The sequence below is a fragment of the Eschrichtius robustus genome, chromosome 7, assembly GCF_028021215.1.
Source record: "Eschrichtius robustus isolate mEscRob2 chromosome 7, mEscRob2.pri, whole genome shotgun sequence".
NCBI lineage: Eukaryota > Metazoa > Chordata > Mammalia > Artiodactyla > Eschrichtiidae > Eschrichtius > Eschrichtius robustus.
The window spans coordinates 4,397,058-4,419,007 of record NC_090830.1 but is presented as its reverse complement, the minus strand read 5'-3'; the positions used below and the strand labels follow the sequence as shown (position 1 = coordinate 4,419,007).

Here is a 21,950-nt window from a genome sequence, read left to right as displayed (position 1 = left end):
ATGCACTTATGATACGTGCACTTTTCCATATGTATTTTCTATGTGCATTAAAAATATTAAGGTAGTATTTCCCACCTTTATTCCATAAGAGTCTGTTGCCCAAAGAAATGTTATTATGGGGTTATTCCATGAAAGAGTTTGGTGTTCTCTAAGTTTGGGAAATGCTAGGCAAGACCGCGTTTAATACGTTCCCACTCTATCGGACGTCTCCATCAATGAATCTGAATGAGTCAACCCTCCCTCCGTGGCCTTGGGCCATGAGCTGCCCCTGCTCAAGCTTTCCTAAGGTTTCCTCCAGCCCCCAAATCTTAGCCACAACATGATCTGCACGTCTGATTTATCCCGATTGGAACAATTCCACTTGAGCACACGCTGTTATCAACCAGTCTGGAATACCATCATCACTTTTTCACGGAAGAGCGCGTATTTACAATCTGGTGCTGACTGCTCTTTCAGAGGCCTGTCTCCAGTCAGCACTCTTGCACCCATGTAATCCCAGAGCAGTGAACTAGCACATTTCATGTAATTTGCAGGTACAATAGCATGAAGGAATACAGAAAAGCAGATTTTCAAAGAGAGCATTTTGCAACTGTAGTTTGAGAATGCTCAAGTCATCTTCACATTCTCATGAGGTTGCAGCTCACAAATCAGAGTTTCTCCCAAATACTTGAGACCTATCACAGCTTGACTCTTACAATCACCTCATTTTTCTAGTCACTTATGTCAAAACAAGTCAGTGCTTCTTTACAACCAGCATTTTGCTTATTCCCAGTGGGGCAAACAGCTGTGCTCACTGATTCAGGCTCTTGCCTTTTTTCTCTCAAACCTTTTTTCACTCTTTTTACCACAGGCAAGACTGCGGAATCTGAAGACTGTCTCCAATGCACAAAGGAATAACAAGCAGGGTTCTGTGTTGTTATCTTTAGGACATTTTCCACAACTTCAGTAATTTATTTAACTGGGTTTAATTAGGCACCTGGTTTACCTTTGGCTACTCATTTATGCCAAGTTCTACAGTAAAAAAGAAAAAGGAAAATCACCTAAGTTCAATCAACTGTCATATTTTTGGAGGCGGAGGAGAGATGGCATCAAATGATGAAAAATTTGCCTGAAGCCCATCATTTCTCTTCCTGGCATCTGAACATCAAGTCTTTTCATTCTTTTTGCCATGATCTTAGTCAGACATACCACCCACTGCTCCTTAATTATACAATGAGGGCAAGAGAAATTAGAGTATTCCAAACCAATGTCTTAAGCTAAGGCATTCACAACAACAGGGATCCTAATTATATTATACTGATTTCCAATGGGAGAATTAAATTATATATTTCAAAGAAAATCTAGAACAAGCTTAACACTGTGATGTCCAGTTCAGTGGGAAACCATTTGCATTGGAAAATGTGGCTTCAATGTCTCAAAGCATACTAGAGGACCATTTTACAAATACCAAACTGTATCACACTCCATGGAAAAATGGTAAGCATGATCATATATGAGACTGCAAAGGGCATTAGAAAAAGCAGGGGTTGGGAAGATAAAATAAAATTAAGAGAAAATTTTACAAATGTAACTGTCACAGCCATGGTTATATAATCCTGAAGCAAAGTTGAAAGAAGCATAATGAAATGACTGCTGGACTTGGTTTAGTTCCAAGACATACTGTGCAGTCTTGCAAATCATATTTTAAATGTATCTGCTCCAGAGCAAGGAGAAACAGCACCCAAAGAAGTGCAAGGAAAACACGTTCACTTCAGAGCAAAAACATTTAAAGTTTTAATCAGAATAAATTCCTAGTACTAAGAAAAAGAATAATAAATTTCACGATTGGCTAATTCATGTTCATACAACCAGCAATGACTGCACCTACCTCATTGAGGTCCTGCCGAGTTTCATCCTTTGGCCACACGGCCGCCCTCTGGTCTATTCTATAAAACACAAAGAAAAAGTATTTCCATTTAAAAGAAACCTTTCAACAATGTACATTTGAAGTTGGCAGCTATAGATCTGACCACACCCCTGTTAAAAACCCTCAGTGGTATCCCACTGCCCAAAGAATAAAATCCAGACTCCCTATAATGGTCTGCAACACATTACAGTGTCTGAACTCTGCCAATCCTCCTGTCCCACCTCCTATCGCTCTCACCCTTGTCCTCTACCCTCCAGCCTCTCTGGCCTTCAGTTTCTTGAACACACAGTGCTGGCTCCCTGTTCAAATCTTCACACTTGCTTTTCCCCCAGATTTTCACAAAGCTGACTCTGCCCAGCATGAAGCATCAGCTCAGCTCCTATGTCACCTCCCAATGAGTCCTTCCGGATCTCTCTAATCAAACTATCCCTCCCCTTCACTCTCTACTGCACTGTCTTTAGATTTTCTTCTTAGCGCTGTCACTACCTAAAGTTACGATGCTTATTTGCATTTCCACGCTAAAATGTAAGCTCCAAGAAATCAGTGATTCTGTCCGTCTTCTACACTGCTGAATCCTCAGTACCCAGTGCAAAGTCAGTATTTTTATGACCAAATGTGATCTGATACAGTTGTTACAGAAAGATACCATTTGTTCACTGAAGATAGCTTTTGAAAATTTCATTCTATCACTTACCTAACAAAATAAAAGTTACAGCAATTTCTGGGTAACACGATAAAGCTAGGTTTTGCCATTTCATAGCTTCCAACAGAAGAAAAAGGACTTAAGGCAAATCTACTCTGAATAAATTTTTTTAGGTTAAAAACAAAACAACAAAACTCCACTACTGGCAGATGCTCAGCTCCAAATCATGATTCATCAAATGCTATGGTCCAATGGCATCTACCACATAACATTCAAGTTTTTCTGCAGCAGTTTGCATGCTATTATATAATAAATATATTAAGTTATAATTATTCTTTTTAAAAGGCCTTCTGTCTTAAGGAATAAAAGCTTTAGTCAGTATTAAGTCATTTATAAAAAGATTTATTTGGGGACATAATTATTTACAGTTATTATTCTGCTTTGGTTTGAGTCCTGAAAAAAGTATATATGTCCTCTGAATGGTCATCAAGATGAATGATTTCTGAAAGTAATGATGCACATTTAGGAATGCCATGAGCCTAACTTCTTCAAAGTATTCTTAAGAATGAAAAGTTCTTTCAGTCCATGAGTACTGTTAACTGTGCAAACAACTTACTTCTAATGAGAAATGGAGGAGATGTTAAAACAGAATTTGACGGTCACGCTGATGTTGACCACGTCTGCACAAACGTCCCTCCTGGGTGTGAGAGAAGACTAAGGGTCCCAACCACGAGCCCAGGGAGAGATGGCCCAAGTGAGAAAGTTAGTTAGGGGAAGAAAGCGCTGGCACACCCATCCTCTGCCCATCAGTTCGCTGGGCCACAAATAGTGGCTCCAGGGCTTCAGAAAATACCAAGTAGCTCTTTCCTGCAAAATGGGAGAAACCCTCTTGGGGACAGGGGTTACCCTGACCTATCCAGTAACATCTAAAGTTCTGAATGGCTCATAATTTCCCTGTAACCTAAAGTGGTTCTCAAATTGTGTTTTTACAGAGTTATAGTAGCACCAGAAAAATGAAAGAATCGTGTTCTCTAATGGAAAGAATATTTATCAGTTTACAGTTTTCAACCATAAATTTCTCCAGGGCTCTAATGCCAGCAGATGGTAAAACAAATACATGATAGCAAACATTAATGGAAGAAAGCAAAAATAAGACTTTGTTTAAAATATATAGTATATATTATTGAGATGCAGAGAACAACTACATGTAATACACTCACATGATGTTCAATGAAAACTACTTGTCATCTCCAGATAAACCTCCAGATCAAGTTTAAGAACTGTGGTCTAAGCATCAAAGACGCTTTAATTTAACAGCCATCTGAATGTCTCCTATGTGACTGGTACACTGTTAGGGAAATAAGAATCAACGAGCAGACTCTAGGCCTTTAGGAGACTTACAGTCTAGTGGATCCTGAAGCAGAGAATAAAACTAATTAAAACCCAGTCTTGAGGTTCTTTCCATAAATCAAGGAATGAGGGCACAGGAGCTGATATTAGAATGGTGGAGAGGGACTGGGGAAATAGAGACAGATGAAAGAGACATTTTCAAGGAGAAAAACAACAAGAGGTGTTGGGTGTGTATTGAAAGTATGGAATGAAAGAGATGGTGTAATGAAAAGTAATCCAAAGTTTTGAGCCTGTGTGACAAGAAAGATGATAGGTGGTTTTTCCAGTGGAGAAAGAAAAATAGGTCATTTGGGAGGGGAGAGCAGGCAGCTGGCATGAGTTTTGATTTAGACATTTGAAGCTTGAACTGAGGATAAAATAGGGAGGTGAAAATACCTGAGCCGGGCTCACGGTAGCATGGGGCACTCGATGGCATGTTCCAGAGGGTGAGGGCGGGGATAACAAAGTGAATCACAGTGGTCACAGGTTCTCCATCAGTTTTTCACTTGCTGTGTGGCCAGAGCCTAGCACACTGCTTGGCACGTGTCACAGGCTCTTTACATGCCTTTCGGATGGATGAAAAGATGAAGAAACAGAAGGACCCAGACCCAAGAATCACTTCTTGATCTACCGCTTCCTAGGTGTGTGTACTCCCTGGCAAGATGTTAACCTCTCTCAGCCTCAGTTTCCTCATCTGTCAAGTGAAGATAATATCAGCTACCGCACAGGATAATTCAGGATGTGAAGGACAGTTCACGAAAAATGTTTATGACTACTGTTGGCTGTATTAAAAATAACACATGGATTCTATAATCAAATGTAAAAAAATACCATAATAGAATTATAAATGATGATAATTAATGGTATACTTAATTATAATAATTGAAGCCTTGTGAATAAGCTGAAAGAGATAAAAAGCTGAGTCATCCTTACTCAGGACCACTGGGCAGGTTTCTGAAATTGGCCAATTAGGGGACAGAAGAAAGAAGGGCCGTGAAGAAAATACAGACGCGTCACTAAGGAGATAAGAAGGCAACCAGAACAACACTTTGAATAGTGAAGAGAAAGAAGTTATAAGAAAAAAGAGTGTCAAGAAGAGCCTAACAGAAATATACTCAGCCATTAAAAAGAATGAAATAATGCCATTTGCAGCATCATGGATGGACCTAGAGATTATCATACTAAGTGAAGTAAGCCAGATAAGGACAAATATCATATGATATCACTTATATGTGGAATCTAAAATATGACACAAATGAACTTATCTACAAAACAGAAACACACTAACAGACATAGAGAACAGACTTGCGGTTGCCAAAGGGGAGGGGGGCGGGGGAGGGAAGGGTTGGGAGTTTGGGATTAGCAGATTCAAACTATTATATATAGGATGGATAAACAACAAGGTCCTACTGTATAGCACAGGGAACTATATTCAGTATCCTATGATAAACCATAATGGAAAAAAATATGAAAAAGAATATATGTTTAACTGAGTCACTTTGCTGTACAGCAGATATTAAACACAACATTGTAAATCAACTATACTTCAGCAGGACAGGAATAAAGACGCAGACATAGAGAATGGACTTGAGGACACGGGGATGGGGAAGGGTAAGCTGGGACAAAGTGAGAGAGTGGCATGGACATATATACACTACCAAATGTAAAACAGATAGCTAGTGGGAAGCAGCTGCATAGCACAGGGAGATCAGCTCGGTGCTTTGTGACCACCTAGAGGGGTGGGATAGGGAGGGTGGGAGGGAGACGCAAGAGGGAGGGGATATGGGGATATATGTATATGCATAGCTGATTCACTTTGTTATACAGCAGAAACTAACACACCATTGTGAAGCAGTTATACTCCAATAAAGATGTTAAAAAAAACCCCACTATACTTCAATAAGATTTTTTTTTTAAAAAAAAGAAGAGCCTAACAATTTCAGGTAAATGCCAGGCACTTTACTTACATTATTTCATCTAATCCTCATGGTAACCACATGAGATTAGCATTATTAGGCCCATGTGACCTAATAGGAAACAGTTAAGGCAATTAAATAATTTTATCCATGAATAAACAAATATTTATTAAACAGCAACTTATGTCAAGTATTATTGCAGGTGCTGGGAATAAAGCAGGGAATAAAACAAGTCTCTGCCTCACTGTCATAGAAGCAGAGAGAACATAAAGAAATAAACCTGGTGCACCAGATGCTAAATATTATGGAGAAAAAGAAAGCAAGGTAAGGAGAACAGGACGTGCAGGAAGACTGCCCAAGCTCACGCTGCTAGAAAATCGCAGTCATCCAGAGATAATGAGAATGAAAGCAGAGAAATAAAAAGGCCACTGGATCAGAAAAGATAAAGGTCATGGCAGAAGAGGAAACAGAAACGGAAGCTTCTCACTAGAGAAGTTTAGCAACGAAAAGAGAAGAACCGGAACAGGAGCTAGGTGTCTCAAATTCCCTTCTTCTTAAGATCTTTAAGGGTAGTGTTTGAACCATTTACAATCCTGCCAACTCCAATACAACCCTGCTCTCCAGCCCAGGCCCAGGAAGCGGGAAATTGCAGCCTGGGCTCAGAGCTCTCAGCACTGATGCCTCCCATCACCACCACTCCCGACACCCCCATCACCACCACGCCATCGCTGTCACTACAACCCCAGCACTGTCACCACCACCACCATGACCATCACCACCACCAACACCACCACTGCCACCGTGACGACCACCACCATGACATAGTTCAAAACAAAACACTTCTTAACAGAGGAACATAAAACATAATTGTGTGCTGATATTAAACGAGCTTTTTCCTGGACTCTGTGTCTGCAGAACTGTGGCTCGCCCATGGAGGTGCAACTTTTCTAAAACTTGTTGGTGTTCCCACGTTGCTGGAACCCCAAAGCCTGTGCTGAGGAAGCCCGTAGGCTCATCCTGCAGTGACCTTCCCCTGGGAGGTGGCATGAAATTCAAAACAGCAAGGTGAACAAAGCATTAAGATACTTTTCTTGGCCTACAGATAATGTCAAATCCCAGATGTGATCATTTGTGAAGAAGCAGTATTTTAGCATAGGATATTTGATCTATATCAACTTACTATAATTAATTTAGCAGATTAAAATGTTCCCTGTCTCAGTAAAAAGCTTCCCCGCCTATCCAATTGCTCACGGAAGATATCTGAGAGTTACCTGACACTCTCCTCTCTCTCAAGTCCAACAGCCAAGCCATGACCAAGTCCTTCAATTTCTTAGCCCAAATCACGTTTAGATCTGTCCTCCCACCGCCACCTTAGGCCAAGTCGCCATCATCTGTCTTCTGGGCTACCTTCCTGGTCTCTCTACTTCTCCTCTATCTTCTCCAAGCCACTGCCCACACAGCAACCTTGTCGCTACCCTTCTGCACACTTAAAATAAAGATCGAAATTCTTCCAGCATCCTGTGACGTCCTGAAGGAGTTACATCTGTCCACTTCTTCAACCTCAACTCACGTCATTCTCCTCCTCCGTGCTCCCTTCCGCCTCAGACCTTCTATGTGCTGTCCCGGTGCCCAGAACGCTCTTCCCTCTCCACTTTCTCTCCTAATTAACTCATGCATCCTCTAGACACCAGGTACCAGACCAATCAGGTCTCCCTTTCATAGGTCTTACTGTATTCTGATCTTTCACATCTGCCGTGTAGCATGTCTCAGTCCCTAATTGTGTATCTGTCTAATTATTCGATTGTCTCTTTCTCATGATGGCAAGCTCTATGGGGCAGGGATCACATGAGTCTTGCTCAATGTCTTCTCCCTAGAGCTAAGCCTGGCATTTGGCACAGAGCAGGCACGCACATGTTTGCTAATAAAGGATTAGTCCCAGGGTCATGGGCTGCTGTCAATTCTGGTATACTCCTGCATGTGTTTAATGATTAGGATGAGACTCATACGCCCTCCTCCACCTGTGGCACGTAGCAGGACTGGCACCTCATTCCCACAAGCAGATGCATTTCTCGCCTGAGGAGACCTGCTGAAGTTGAGCAAGTGGCTTTCCAACACACGTTTAGAAAATCTGGGCAGAAAGTAAAAGCAGAACATCCAACACACTTTTCAGAGTCCTTCAATAAAGAACCAGAACCTGGAAGCTAAACAGTGTCTACCATGGGTCACATCTTAAGAGTTCAAGATATTCCACTGCCTCGGATGAGCCTCTGTATTAGAGAACAACACAGGATGCACTAATGTATACCCGGATGAGTGTCTGCTGGCTGGACGACTGTTGTTTCCTGAAACTCTTTTGAAAACAAAAGGTATATCCCAAGAGGACAACCCTCTGAGCACAATATTCATTATATACAAACAATCGCTCTATATGCAGACACAGGCAAGATGCCAAGGAATTCCAGTAATATTATCACAAACGGTAACAGCCCTCGATACCAACAAATATAAAGCTCCTTTCCCTGCAGAGTGTAGGCTCTATTAAAGACATTCTCTTACTGGTTTTTACCAAATTTCTACACTAAACGACTGAGATCAAATATTGGGCAGCCAACTCCAAAGAGAAAGAAACCGAGGCACAGAGTTCAAAATGGCTTTCAAAGAGATGGCTGACAGAAAACAAAACTAGACGCCGAGAGCTGACTTTTCCATCCACGTAGCCCCTCGTCCAGGCCAGTGAACTCTCAGAGGCGGACAAGGGTGTTGGGGCTGGAGGTGGAATGCTGACCCCCAGGAATAGGCCCCCCAGCAGCGGGGACCCAAGCCTGGCTCCCTCCTCCCACTGTACTTCTCTGAAGACTAGAATCAACCAGTGTTATTAACAACAGATTCCTTATTACTCAGCCATAAAAAGGAACGAAACTGGGTCATCTGTAGAGACGTGGATGGACCTAGAGACTGTCATACAGAGTGAAGGAAGTCAGAAAGAGAGAAACAGGGACTTCGCTGGTGGCGCAGTGGTTAAGAATCCGCCTGCCAATGCAGGGGACACGGGTTCGAGCCCTGGTCCGGGAAGATCCCACATGCCGCGGAGCAACTAAGCCCGTGTGCCACAACTACTGAGCCTGTGCTCTAGAGCCCACAAGCCACAACTACTGAGCCCACGTGACACAACTACTGAAACACCCACGCATAGAGCCCGTGCTCCGTGACAAGAGAAGCCACCGCAATAAGAAGCCCACGCACCGCAACGAAGAGTAGCCCCCTGCTTGCTGCAACTAGAGAAAGCCCGCGCACAGCAACGAAGACCCAACACAGCCATAAATTAATTAATTAATTAATTTTAAAAAAAGAAAGAGAAAACCAAATATGGTATATTAACCCATATATGTGGAATCTAGAAAAATGGTACAGATGATCTTATTTGCAAAGCAGAAATAGAGACACAGACGTAGAGAACAAACATAGGGACACCAAGGGGGAAAAGGGGGGTGTGGGATGAACTGGGAGACTGGGAGTGACATATATACACTATTGATACTATGTATGAAATAGATAACTAATGAGAACCTACTGTATAGCTCAGGGAACTCTACTCAGTGCTCTGTGGTGACCTAAATGGGAAGGAACTCCAAAGAAGAGGGGATATGTGTATACGGATAGCTGATTCACTTTGTGTACAGTAGAAACTAACACATAGTAAAGCAACTATACTCCAATAAAAATTAATTTAGAAAAACAAACGAACAGAGATTCCTGGACCCACCCTCACTAGGTCAGGATTTCCCGAGGCGTGGACTGGTCATGTGAAATTAGCAAGTACTCCAGGGCACCCCCAACCGGAAAACATCATCCTAAAGGTTCAGGTGCAACCACATGCGAGAAGACCAACGGCTGAAGGGCGCAGGTTGGGGACTTCTGGGAGTACGGGAGTGACCTGGGTGTTTCTGGCCTGGCCTCCCAGGGGACACATTCCAGAAGAGGGAAGGGCTAAGTCCCTGGAGACGCTCTGAGAAACTCGAAACACAAGGCAGCCCAGCCGCACTGGAAGAGGCAGCCCTCCCTGGTGGGCTGGAACAGAGCCCAGAAACAGCCAGAACCACGCTAATGCCTGGAGAATAACTGAGCAGTGAGTCAGGCCCACAATATCGGGACTGGGAGAGGTATGAAGGTAGAGTTGGGACAGGATATTTAGGACAGGAGACCCAGCAGGAGCAGACGTCCCAATAATGCACTTTCATTAATAATGATGATAGCACCACCCGGTTTGCTGAGCAGGACACAAGGCTCTCTGCTTCCATCATCGCACTATTCCACTCACTTAGTACAGAATGATCAGGCACCTGCTCCTGGGGCAAGGAACGCTCAGCCCAGGGGGCAGAGTGATCTCAGCAGACGCTTCCGTTCCACAGACAGCTCTGCTCACTCGCATTACCCGCCTCAAGCACCTGCCGAGTCTTCATTTTTCTGCCTCAAGGCAGAGCTCAATCCCTTAGCCTAAAAGTGTGGGAGAGTTAACCTCTGCTGGGGGCAATCCTTAGCCAGCGGAACACGGAGGAGAGCGTGTGGATAAACACCGGGATCCCCAACTTTCAAAGGGGTATGTCTGAGGACTGTCTGAGGATCACAATGTAATACTGTTATGTAATTGCTTTTTTCCCCACTAGATCATGAACATGTGCCCTTGTAAGTAAAGACTCCCACAAAATGTGGTTTTAAATATCTATCATGCAGATTGGCATTTCTTAAGCGGGTGGTGGTATGCCCTCTAGGGAGCATTTAGGCAATTGAGGGTTATTTGTGATGGGCACAGAGGTTGGGGTGCCCCTGACATGCGTGGGGAAGCCCCACACAACAAAGAATTGTTCCACCCCCGCAGAACTTCCAAATGTCCTCTGGGAATGTGAGAGTCACGGGCACTTGCTCTCAGCACAATCTGAACTAGAAAACGACGATGGCTAGTGGATGAAATAGAAGTATCTAGAGTATCCAAGTATGGAGAAGGAGATTGGATTGAACTGTCTCAAGTGTTTCACCCAGAGCCACTATCCTGTGATTCCACCATATACAGGAATCCAGCCACGTGACTTTCTATCTAGTTCTCTCAGAGGTATCAATTATCCATTATATTCCTATCTCCTTCCATGATCAGATAATTGAAAAATTTACATTCTAAGTCTCAGCTGGGTTACCCATTTCAAATCCTACACCTAGACAGCTATTACCCTTAAGTACAAACCAAGGAAACTACAATGGATGTACATAAAAATATTTTTCAACAATTGTTACTACAGGAATATCTACAGATATAAATCCTAGAACTAACCAAAATATCAAATAATTTGGAATTAGTTAAATCAATGATGGTATATCCATAGAATAGAATATTTCCAGCCATGAATATTTTAGAATATTTTATGATGTTGAAAAATACAGTATTAAGTGGGACAAACAAGTTACACAGAAATATGTCTCTAAGATTTCACATATATGAAGAAAATTGATATATATATATTTCATATATATACATATGTATAAATTACATCAAAAATGTTTTATCTAGCACTGATAAAGGAAAAAAATAGAGGGGTGTGGTGGGAGCTGTGTGTGTCATTATATAGGACGTGTGTGTGTGTGTGTGTGTGTCATAATACATCACAGAACCATTGCCTCATTGGGAAGATGAAGAGTAAGCTGAAGAACAGCCTATGGCCTCAGGAACAAGGAACACTTAAACAGCTAGTCAAAGTTCTAAATTAGATTTAAGTTTAAACACACACTGTCTCCTATAATCATTATTGAAATTTCTCTCTTAAATCTATTCCAAGTTAGGCCAAGAAGCTTTCCAAGATATTGAGATGTTAAGGACAAAGTTTTTTGTTCACTCTTCTAGAAATATCATTTCTAGCACAGGGCTATAATGACACCAAAGTTTGTAAAACAAGTTTCTTATAGAAAATTGTATGTTAAAGTATTTGTTATAGAAAATCAAATTTGTTCACCTTAGTTATAAATGAACTCAGCAGCCTTGTGATAATTAAACCATTACTCTATTAGCTTCTGTATAAAGACTGTATCATCAGAATGCATTCTAGTCTAGCTTTATACTCTGGGGCCTGCTTTAAATAAACAGTACTTCTAACAGATTCAAACCCTAATGAATAAGGAAGTCCCTTTCACACACCATTCTTCTTTATGCCCACATTAAAACAATAGCAACAACATAAAAACATATACTACAGTGGTAACAGAGGTTATATATGAGTGGTACGATTACAAGAAATTTTTATTTCCTTGGAATTTACTGTATTTTCCAATAAAACCATGTTTCACTTATTTTATTATTATTATTTTTTTAATGAAAGAATGAGTTTCCCTTTTATCTTTATGCGAAACACTGTCCAGCGAACGAGCTAACATTTTATCAAGTGATCAAGGGCAGACTCCTTCAGAAAAAAAGAAAAAGAACAGAAGAAGGAAAAGAGGGCTTCGTTCCCAGAATAATCAAGTGTGGGCTGTTTTTCAATCAACAGTTTAAGGATTTGGTGTGGGATTTTTTTGTGCTCTACAGCAGGGAGGATGAATTATTTTTATCTGTGACTGCAAGAGCTTGTATTATTAAGCTAAAGTCTTCCTGTGTCTAATCCTTTAAACATCCAGAGTGTTGAGCATTTTCAGTGTTAGAGCCAGAGGGGAATTTAGAAATCATCTGACCCAAACTTGTGTCTGGGGAGGGGACTTAGGGATTTCAGGGACGTGACCAAGGTCACCTGATAGACATGAGATAAGACCCTGCATTTCTTTTTTTTTTAAATTTATTTTATTGAAGTACAGTTGATTTACAATGTTGTGTTAATTTCTGCTGTACAGCAAAGTGACTCAGTTATACTTATATATATACATTCTTTTTCATATTCTTTTCCATTATGGTTTATCACGGGATATTGAATATTGTTCCCTGTGCTATACAGCAGGACCTTGTTGTTTATCCATCTTATATATAATAGTTTGCATCTGCTAATCCCAAACTCCCTGTCCATTCCTCCCCACCACCAACCTCCCCCTTGGCAACCACAAGTCTTTCCTCTATGTCTGTGAGTCTGTTTCTGTCTTGTAGATAGGTTCATTTGTGTCATATTTTAGATTCCACATATACGTGAATCATATGGTATTTAAGACCCTGCATTTCTTAATTTGAATGTTTTTTCCATTCCACCAGCTTGCTTCTGCACCCATGGGGGTGAAGGCAGGATGGGGAGATGAGAAGAGCCCTCACTACACGGCTGCCTTCCTATGCAGTATAAGCAAAGAAAGCTATTTTTAGAACCCACTCATTACCAACTGCATACCAGGGACTCTCAAAATATTGTCAAGAGAAACTAATGTTTTTATCTCTACTATACCCCTACCCCCCATTTAAAAAAAGAAAAAGAAATCCTAAAAGCACACTAACAAGAAGAACACGCTGATAGCACGCAGAGCCCCTGCTCTGCTACGGTCCAAGAAGGCAGATCTTAAGCTCTTTATTATTAAAACTCTCTGGGTGCTCATTCCCTTACTCATTCTTTCTCTTTTTAGCAGAGCCCATTTAGACTCTGCCTACTTCTCAAAAAACATTTGAACAAGAAACAAGTAGCTATTAAAACAAACACAAGCTGTCTATCTCAAAAACAAAAGATGAAAGGATTTATCCCCCATGGAAAAGTTGCTGGCAACAAAACTCCCTCTTTCCATAAAGCAACAAAGCTTTTTCTTTCATCTGGAATGTTACAAAAATAGTCAAAGCCATCAAAGGCCATTATCCTTGCTAATACCCCAACCTTCAACACCGGCTAACTGGGGACTTTCCGATGAAGAGGCTAATGAACTCCAATTCACAAATGTAACCACCAACTTAATTAGTAGCAACACATTGCTACAGGATAGCTCCATGTTTATACAGGCGAGGTCTTTAACGACATTAAAAGGCTTAATGCTGTCATAAATTTTAATACAATATTTTAAACACAAGGGAGTTAATCACTCTCAAAAGTAAATTTACTTAGCTGGGTAAGAAATCCCCAACTTCATTGTATTCTCTTACATTCATAAATTCCCCTTTGTCATAGCTGAGCCTTCACAGAAATGGCACTGGCTTTAGCCATAAAAATCAATCAAACTGATGCACATTCATCAACTGACTGCTCTAAACAGATTGATGGTGCTTATCTTGGTTCTATTACAAGGGAAGTGAGGGCTTAACCGAATCACAGCCTCACTGGGGGTCAAACTAGAAAATGAGAGGATTGTATTAAATGATTACTAAGGCTGCATTACTAAATGCAGTTCTATACTTTTACGTGTTTTGAAAAGCTCCAGCTACGTAGGCGCATGCCAGAGAAGGGTAACATGCAGCCTCACCACTCGGATGCACTGAAAATCCAAGTTAAAATGTAAACACATCCGGATATATGTATATGTATAGCTGATTCACTTTGTTATACAGCAGAAACTAACACACCATTGTAAAGCAATTATACTCCAATAAAGCTGTTTAAAAAAAAAAAGTAAACCCATCATCTTGGAGAAGGAGGCATTAAGGTATTATCAGCCGTCACCTTATTAGGGCTTAGCTCCAGGCAGCTAGAGTCCTAAGGATGAGCAGTTGCTGGGAAGAAAAGGATGGAAGCAGGCATTTTAAATCAAATGCCTATAGAAGCCAGGCAAAAGCATAAATTAATAAGAGATCTGGGTCGGAACTGTGAAAAATGGAGAGCTGCCCCTCAACTCCAGCTATCTGCTGCCTTGTAGGAATGTACATTCTGGGTTACCCCATCTTCAGATTTTCCAAAACAATGTAAAAAAGCCATAAAGACTCTGATATTTAAACACTGAATCAAAATATTTTTACAACAGTCTACAAGTCAAATATACCTCCACACTAGATACACGTGCAGGACACTGAGTTTGAGATCTCTGATATGGGGCACTATACTGCCAAGGAATATAATAGAAAGATGAGGGGAGCTGGTAAAGAGAAGGAAGGGTGCAAAGAAAGAGGACAGAGTGGGCTACATCAATATCTGAGGTTGGCTCTGTTGAGGGAATTCAGAAGAGCAAGCAAACTTGGAGGTAGGAAGAGATTAAGACAGTGAGTCTAAACCTTTTGGGGGATCATGGGTAGCATAGGAAATTCTGATAAATGCTTTAGAGATTTTTCCCTGGAAAAATAAACATATGTAGTAGGCAGAATAATGTGGCCCACGAAGATGTCTATGTGCTTATCCCTTGTCCCCCTCCCCTTGTTACCTTACATGACAAAAGGGATTCTGCTGATGTGATTAAGCGAAGGACCTTGAGATGGAGAGATTATAGTGGGCTGAGTGGACCCAATCTAATCACTTGAATCCTTAAAATCAGAACATGTTTCCTGCCCTTGGTTGTAAGAAAAGAACAAACCTGACCCCATATTGAATCTGTTCCTTTAGCTCTAACCCTTGTGCTCTGTTGGCTGTGCTTAGTCATGTTGGCTCTGCACCTTTGTAAAAAAAAAGAAAAATGTTGCCCATAGCCTGAAATCTTCATGGTAGCCCATTCTCAAGGCTCTGACCTTTAAAGGTTTAACACTTTTCCATTCATACAGAGATTAAAAGTTGCAGAACAGAGAATAACCTTTGTCTTGTTGGAGGTTTATGGGAACACTGTGATCAGACCTACGTTGGCAGCTGCAAGACCAAAGGATCCCGGCACCAAGAAGCATGCACCAACCAGCCACATCCTCTCCCCTTTTAGTACAAAAGCAGCCTGAATTCTAACTCAGGGAAGATGGTTCTTTGGGACACGAGTCCACCTTCTTCTCAGTCTACTGGCTTTCCGAATAAAGTCACTCTTCCTTGCCCCAACACCTCATTCTCGATTTAACGGCCTCTCATGAGACAAGCAGTAGGAGCTTGGACTCAGTAATATGGTCAGAAGGAAACATACGGAAGAATGCTAAGAGAGATGCAATGTTGCTAGCTTTGAAAATGGAGGAAAAGACCATAAGCCAAGCAATGTACGCAGCACCTGGAAACTGGAAAAGGCGAGGAAATATATCCATTCTCCCCTCGAACCTCCAGAAGGGAATGCAGGCCTGCTGACACCTTTATTTTACCCCAGTGAGACCCATGTGGGTCATCTATCCTACAGAAGTATAAGATTATACATTTGTGTTGTTTTAAGTCACAGGTTTGTGGTCATTTGTTACAGTAGCAACAGAAAACCAATATAGTATATAGAGACTCAAACTTTGGCAAAAACATTCACAGACCTCCCTAAAGCGCATTTAGACACACAGATAAACGTCCCTTGCGCTAGGAAGAGCTCAACAACATGCCCTCCGAGCTGAAGGTATGAAACTATTTCTCTTTGGCACGCGTGAGAAGATCAGTACCACCCCACGACACAAGGGGCTCCAAAACCTCACTTCTACAAGGAGGGATTCATTCTCTGAACACTAGCTACCCTTCTGAGTCTCACCCAAACCACATGTGACCCCGTGACAGCTCCCTGCTGCAGAAGGACCTTTCCTTCCTTTCTCAAAGTCTTCATGTGATAAGATCGTGCTCTTCCCCAGCCCCCCTCCCCAAGAAGGTGGCATTTTACACCTGCTGAGATTTAGCCTGGCTTCTTCCCTCACTTTGAGCCAGACTTAGGTCTGGAGTGCTCTATTACAGTCCTCACGTCTCCACTGAGATCTTACTGGACACGATATGCCTGCACCTGGCCGTTTGCTGGTTTTAAGATGGAAGAGCAATGTTATCAGGGATGTGAGCTACCTGACTCAAAGTTGTTTTTAGCCTCAGCTCTCATTTCACCGGTTCATCAAATTTCACAATCCCTGTAATATTTAGAGTTTTCTTTTTAAGTTCCATTAGAGTGATCCTAGGTGACGCCACCATGGCTGTGACAAAAAAAAAACCCTGTAGTTTAAAGGTTACCATCCTGATCTAAGTACTCAACCTAATATACCAGACGTAACTGGCCTCACAACTCCTGAGCTGCAACTTAACACCAGACGCTGTGACTGTCAACTCTGGTGCACAGGCAGTTGTGGAATGCTGCTAGCTCAGAAAGCTAGATCCTGTCAAAGTAGAACATGGAGGCTAGAAAGGAAAAAGAAGAAAAGAACAACAAGGTATTTGGGGTCCTATGGAGGTTTGCTAAAGCGTAGAGGGAGACAGGCCAGATCTGTTTTGGAGGAGACAAGCCTGACTCAATGAGGAAGGCTGCCCAGTGACCATGCATTCGGTTCCTTCTCCTGACATGCAGAAGAGGTCTAGCAACCGCCTAAAATGTTACACAAACTTTTGTGTGTATGTGCATCTCTTTTTTTCTGAGGAAAAGTGCCACAGATCTGAGAATCCGAATGAACTATAACTCCCCACCCCCAAGTGTAAGAGTTGCTGCTCTGTACGTTTCCTCATGAGGACTTTTCTAATTCAATACACTTAGCTCTCCCTAGTCATATGTGAATGATCCCCAGCGCAGAATCCTATTAAATTTCTGACTTGCCCTCTGATAACAGTAATATTACCATTTACCTTCTCCACTGCAGATGGGAAATAGAATGGTTTTAAGTTTACCAAACATCGAGCGTCTTTGAGAAGGTAGATTGCTAATGTCATTTTCCCCTATCAGCCTCTGTGGAGTATCCAGCCCAAAGGACACCATGCATTTCATACGCAAGCATGAAGGATTTCGTCTTGTTTTTTGTGTGTGTTTTTTTCTGCCTTTTTTATGATTTTGAAATATGCATGGGAATATAGTTGGCCTTATTCTTGCTGACAGATGCAGTCACCAGTCTGGTGGGGGGAGACAGGGTCACTGCCTAAATTGATTCTAGTCAACCTAAAACAGCTTTGTTATAGTAAGGCCTCCAACAGGAAGGTGAGTGTCCCGATTAGCAGAGAAATCACAGGGCTGAGTCTTACCCGATCTGAGGTCAAGTAAGAATAAACAGACAAGAGATGGCAACCAGGGAGGAGGTGAGAAAAGGTGTCGAAGAATTCAACTGGATAATGGATCACCTTATTTTGGGGTCTCCATCAACCCTTTGGGGCTCTCTGATTCTAAAATTAGTACGTTGAATATTTTAAAGCACAACTTCACTATATATAAAATAGATAACTAATAAGGACCTACTGTATAGCACAGGGAACTCTTCTCAATACTCTGTAATGTATATGGGAAAAGAAGCTAAAAAGGAGTGGATATATGTATATGTATAACTGGTTCACTTTGCTGTACAGCAGAAACTAACACAACATTTTAAATCAACTGTACTCTGATAAAAATTTTTTAAAAAGCACAATTTCATAGCACAGCCAATCTTGTCTGTCGCTGTTGATTCATTTAGACTCTGCTGCCTTAGAAAAAATTGTGAAAAGTCATGCCCAGAAGCACAGCCCTCCCTTCCCACTGAGTGAGAGCTATGATTACACTGTACACAAGATCCTACAAAGACAGCTGACACAACTAGCAGTTGAATTCTTTCTTCTGTTTATTTCCAGAAGAGACTTTCCATAGACAGCTGCAAGGCCAGGCTCCCATCCGAATGCCATGCCAACCTTGCTTTGGACAGCCTCCCACCCACATTCTTGCCCTGACCCAGGGCCATCTCTAGCAGGTCTGGGAGACCAGAGGGGTCAGCCCCAGGGCCACCTCAGGGCTTAGAGACACCACCTGGATCAGCATAGGGGCCACGGCTGCTATGCTGTAATCAGACATCTGTAGGCTCAAATTCTGGCTCAGCCTTTTTCACTTGTACAATATCAGTCAAGTGCCTTGACGTCTCAGCCTCAGGCTCCTTCTTCATAAAATGGGGCTAGGGGTACCCACTTTTCGGGGAAGGAGTGAGGGCTAAATGACAGAATATGCGATAAGCAATTGGCCTGACTTCTACACTGTCATCGCCAATTACCATCATCACAGAAGAAAACCCACTCCTCTCTAGCGTGGAATGAAAGAGGACAAAATGGAATCAGCATTTCTCTCTCTCAGGGCAGGACAGTCTCCGCTCCTCTCTGAGCCTTAAGGCTGATTATCTTCAAACTGAAGGCAGAGAAAGTAGGTTACTTACATTTCCCTTAGACTCAATGATTCTCCTTCTAGGCCCCTTTAAGGAGCTTCTCTGACCTTCAAGGGATGCCAGCAAAAGTCAGAAAGCCTTGCCTCTTGTGCAGGGGTAGCAAGCACAGGTCTTAGTGTTTCTGGGAAAGGAACCCAAGGCCCAGTGCAACTTCTGACAGCAAAGGACCCACCTTGGTTGAGCTCGCACGGTTTCTTGGCACCTGAAGGTGTGGTTCTGTGGACTGTCCTGAGCTGGCGTTCCTGTTCTCCCCCGACACTCTGACTGGCTGGGTACCACATGCTCTGTCTCCTGCAAGAAAAATAGGAAAAGTAGATGAACTGTCCGCAGCCATCAGTTCCACAGTGTTCTCCGGCGGGGTGTGGGTCACAGGGCAGGGCAGCAGCCGTACAAAACACACGCTACCAAGGGCTGTGGGGAAGGGGGCCCATGAGTGATCCGAAATGTAAAAAGCCTCTTTCTAACAGTCAGTTGCTGCAAGATTTCAGAATAAAGAAAAAATAATAATAACCTAAAATTTACAATTTATTTTTTATATTAAAAATATGAGAGAAGAGTATTTAATGAATAGATTTGCAAATACAATTTCTAGAATATTTATAGCATAAGCTCATTTTTGCACAAACATGTATGAATGTACACACAGACACACACACACAGACACACACACACACACACACACAAATTGGCAACAAGTAAACCAAAATCTTAACAGGGACTAACACTTAAGATGTCATTTCTTTTTTCTTTTGGGTACTCATCTATACAATAATCATACATTATTCCTATAATAAGAAAGAACTTTAAGTTAATCTGAAAACCAAGGAACAAGTCATTTTTATAAAATCCAAATCCCAAGTATGCTTGGTACTCTCCCCTCCCCTCCCCTCCCCCCCCCAAACACATGCGCACACACACCCCTACACCTGTCGTTGGCTACACTGAATCCAAAGAAATCACTATGTTGGTCCCATTATCCCATGATAAACTCCACTCATTAATTTACAAAAACTCCAGAAGCTAATTCTAGAGAGTATCATAAACACACCAAAGCTAAAATGAATTTGTATTCAATACAAGGACACACAAACCCAAAATGGAAGATTTTTATATGTTCAGCAGTTGAACCACTACAGTATTTGAACAATGCCAAACCTCTGACAAATTTTCCATAGGATAAAACAGCCCCTCTTTACCTGATAAATGAAATACTAAAACCAAAATCAGTGAGAAACTCAGAAAATCCAGATGGCTACTGTCATGCGGTCAAAATATTCATGTGATGCAGTGAACTTGGGTCTGACGGTGCAGTATATACTGTGGTGACAATACAGACAAAGCTCCCCTCTTAGGGGTATGGGTTGAAGTCAGTACAAGTGCCAATATGTCAGGTGTCTCAATATGTCAGAAATCATTTTTCTAAAATATTGTACTAGAATAATTTGGTGGGGCTATTTGCCAAGTAGCCATCACAAGCTTCTAGAGCAAAATCATAGGAATGCCTTCCTATTAGAGGGGTAAAATGGAAAGTGGGAGCAGAGTTGAGGAAAAGAAATGAATTAGAACTACCAAGATCCTTTCTTTAATTTTTCTAAGCCTCCAGCTTCAGGCAAGAAGATACACCACATGAAAGGGTTCCATCAGTATCCAATAGTTCCCTAGACATAGTAGTTGCTTGTGAAAAATTCTACAGCTATTCAAATACTGGCCAAGTTTCCCCAAACAATGGTTTTCAAGTGAGACAGCTCTGCTTGCAAGTATGCTAGGTATGTGACCTTAGGCAAATCACATCCATTATCTGGACCTCAGTTTCCCTGTCTGTAAAATGGAGATAATACTCCAAGCTCACAAGGTTGTTGAACAAGATGCTCTTTTACTACTTACCAACTGGAGGCACACAGTGGATGGGAGCTATTGATGATGATAACAGTCCTTTTACAAAACTTCCCTCGAAGCTCAGTATTCTGAAACTGGTGTTAAGGAAATCCTTGGAGACTTAACCCAAGTGAGTTCAGCAAAAGCAAACTTATTTTTGTGGTGGGATGCTTGTTTCAGGTTTCTATACTAATAATATTATTTCAAACATCGTATTTAGAAGTCACCCTACTTGTAGACCTAAAGAAATGGCCCTTCTCATTTCTAAACAATTTAAATCAGAAATTTCCAGAAATTTCCATTCCTTTAAAACTTAACCCTTTTAAGAAAGAGTAGTTTTTTTTCCCCCAAAGACAGTGTTTTATCTAATCCTTTGAACCCATGGAGGTTGAGAAGGGTTACAGGCCACACACTGCTGGATTCCCATGGATTTTACAAACAAAAGCAAAAATAAATAAGTGGCAATATGTCAAACTAAAAAGCTTTTGTACAGCAAAGAAAATGATCAACAAAATGAAAAGGCAGCCTACTGAATGGGAAAAGTTATTTGCAAATCATGTATCCAATAATGGGCTAATATCCAAAATATACAAAGAACTCACACAACTCAATAACAAAAAGAAATCTGATTAAGAAATGGGCAGAGGACCTGAATAGACATTTTTCCAAGGAAGACATACAGACAGCCAACAGACACAGGAAAAGATGCTCAACATCACTAATCATCAGGGAAACGCAAATCAAAACCTCAGTGAGATATCATCTCACACCTGTCAGAATGTCTTTTTGATAATAGCCAACAAATAAATGTTGGTGAGGATGTAGAGAGAAGGGGACCCTCATGCACTTTTGGTGGGAATGTAAATTGGTTCAGCCACTATGGAAAACAGTATGGAGTTTTCTCAAAAGATTAGAACTACCTTATGACCCAGTGATTCCAATTCTGGGTACTTATCCAAAGAAAATGAAAATAGTAATTTGAAAAGATATATGCACCCCTATGCTCATTGCAGCATTATTTACCATAGCCAAGATATGAAAGCAATCTAAGTGTCCATCGATAGAAGAAGGGATAAAAAGGATGGTATAAACACACACACACACACACACACACAC

At 41.5% G+C, this 21,950-nt stretch overlaps 1 protein-coding gene across 4 annotated transcripts in view; it reads right to left on the bottom strand.

The window, feature by feature from the left end:
* Positions 1-21,950, bottom strand: part of FAM13C (family with sequence similarity 13 member C) — a 131,372-nt gene that overhangs the window by 50,818 nt on the left and 58,604 nt on the right. For all 4 annotated transcript variants that reach the window (XM_068547502.1, XM_068547500.1, XM_068547501.1 and 1 more), the window contains 2 exons: positions 19,132-19,250; positions 1,868-1,925 (listed from right to left, as the gene is read on the bottom strand). In XM_068547502.1, the coding sequence (XP_068403603.1) occupies positions 1,868-1,925; positions 19,132-19,250 (177 nt within the window). The remainder of the gene's footprint in view (positions 1-1,867; positions 1,926-19,131; positions 19,251-21,950) is intronic.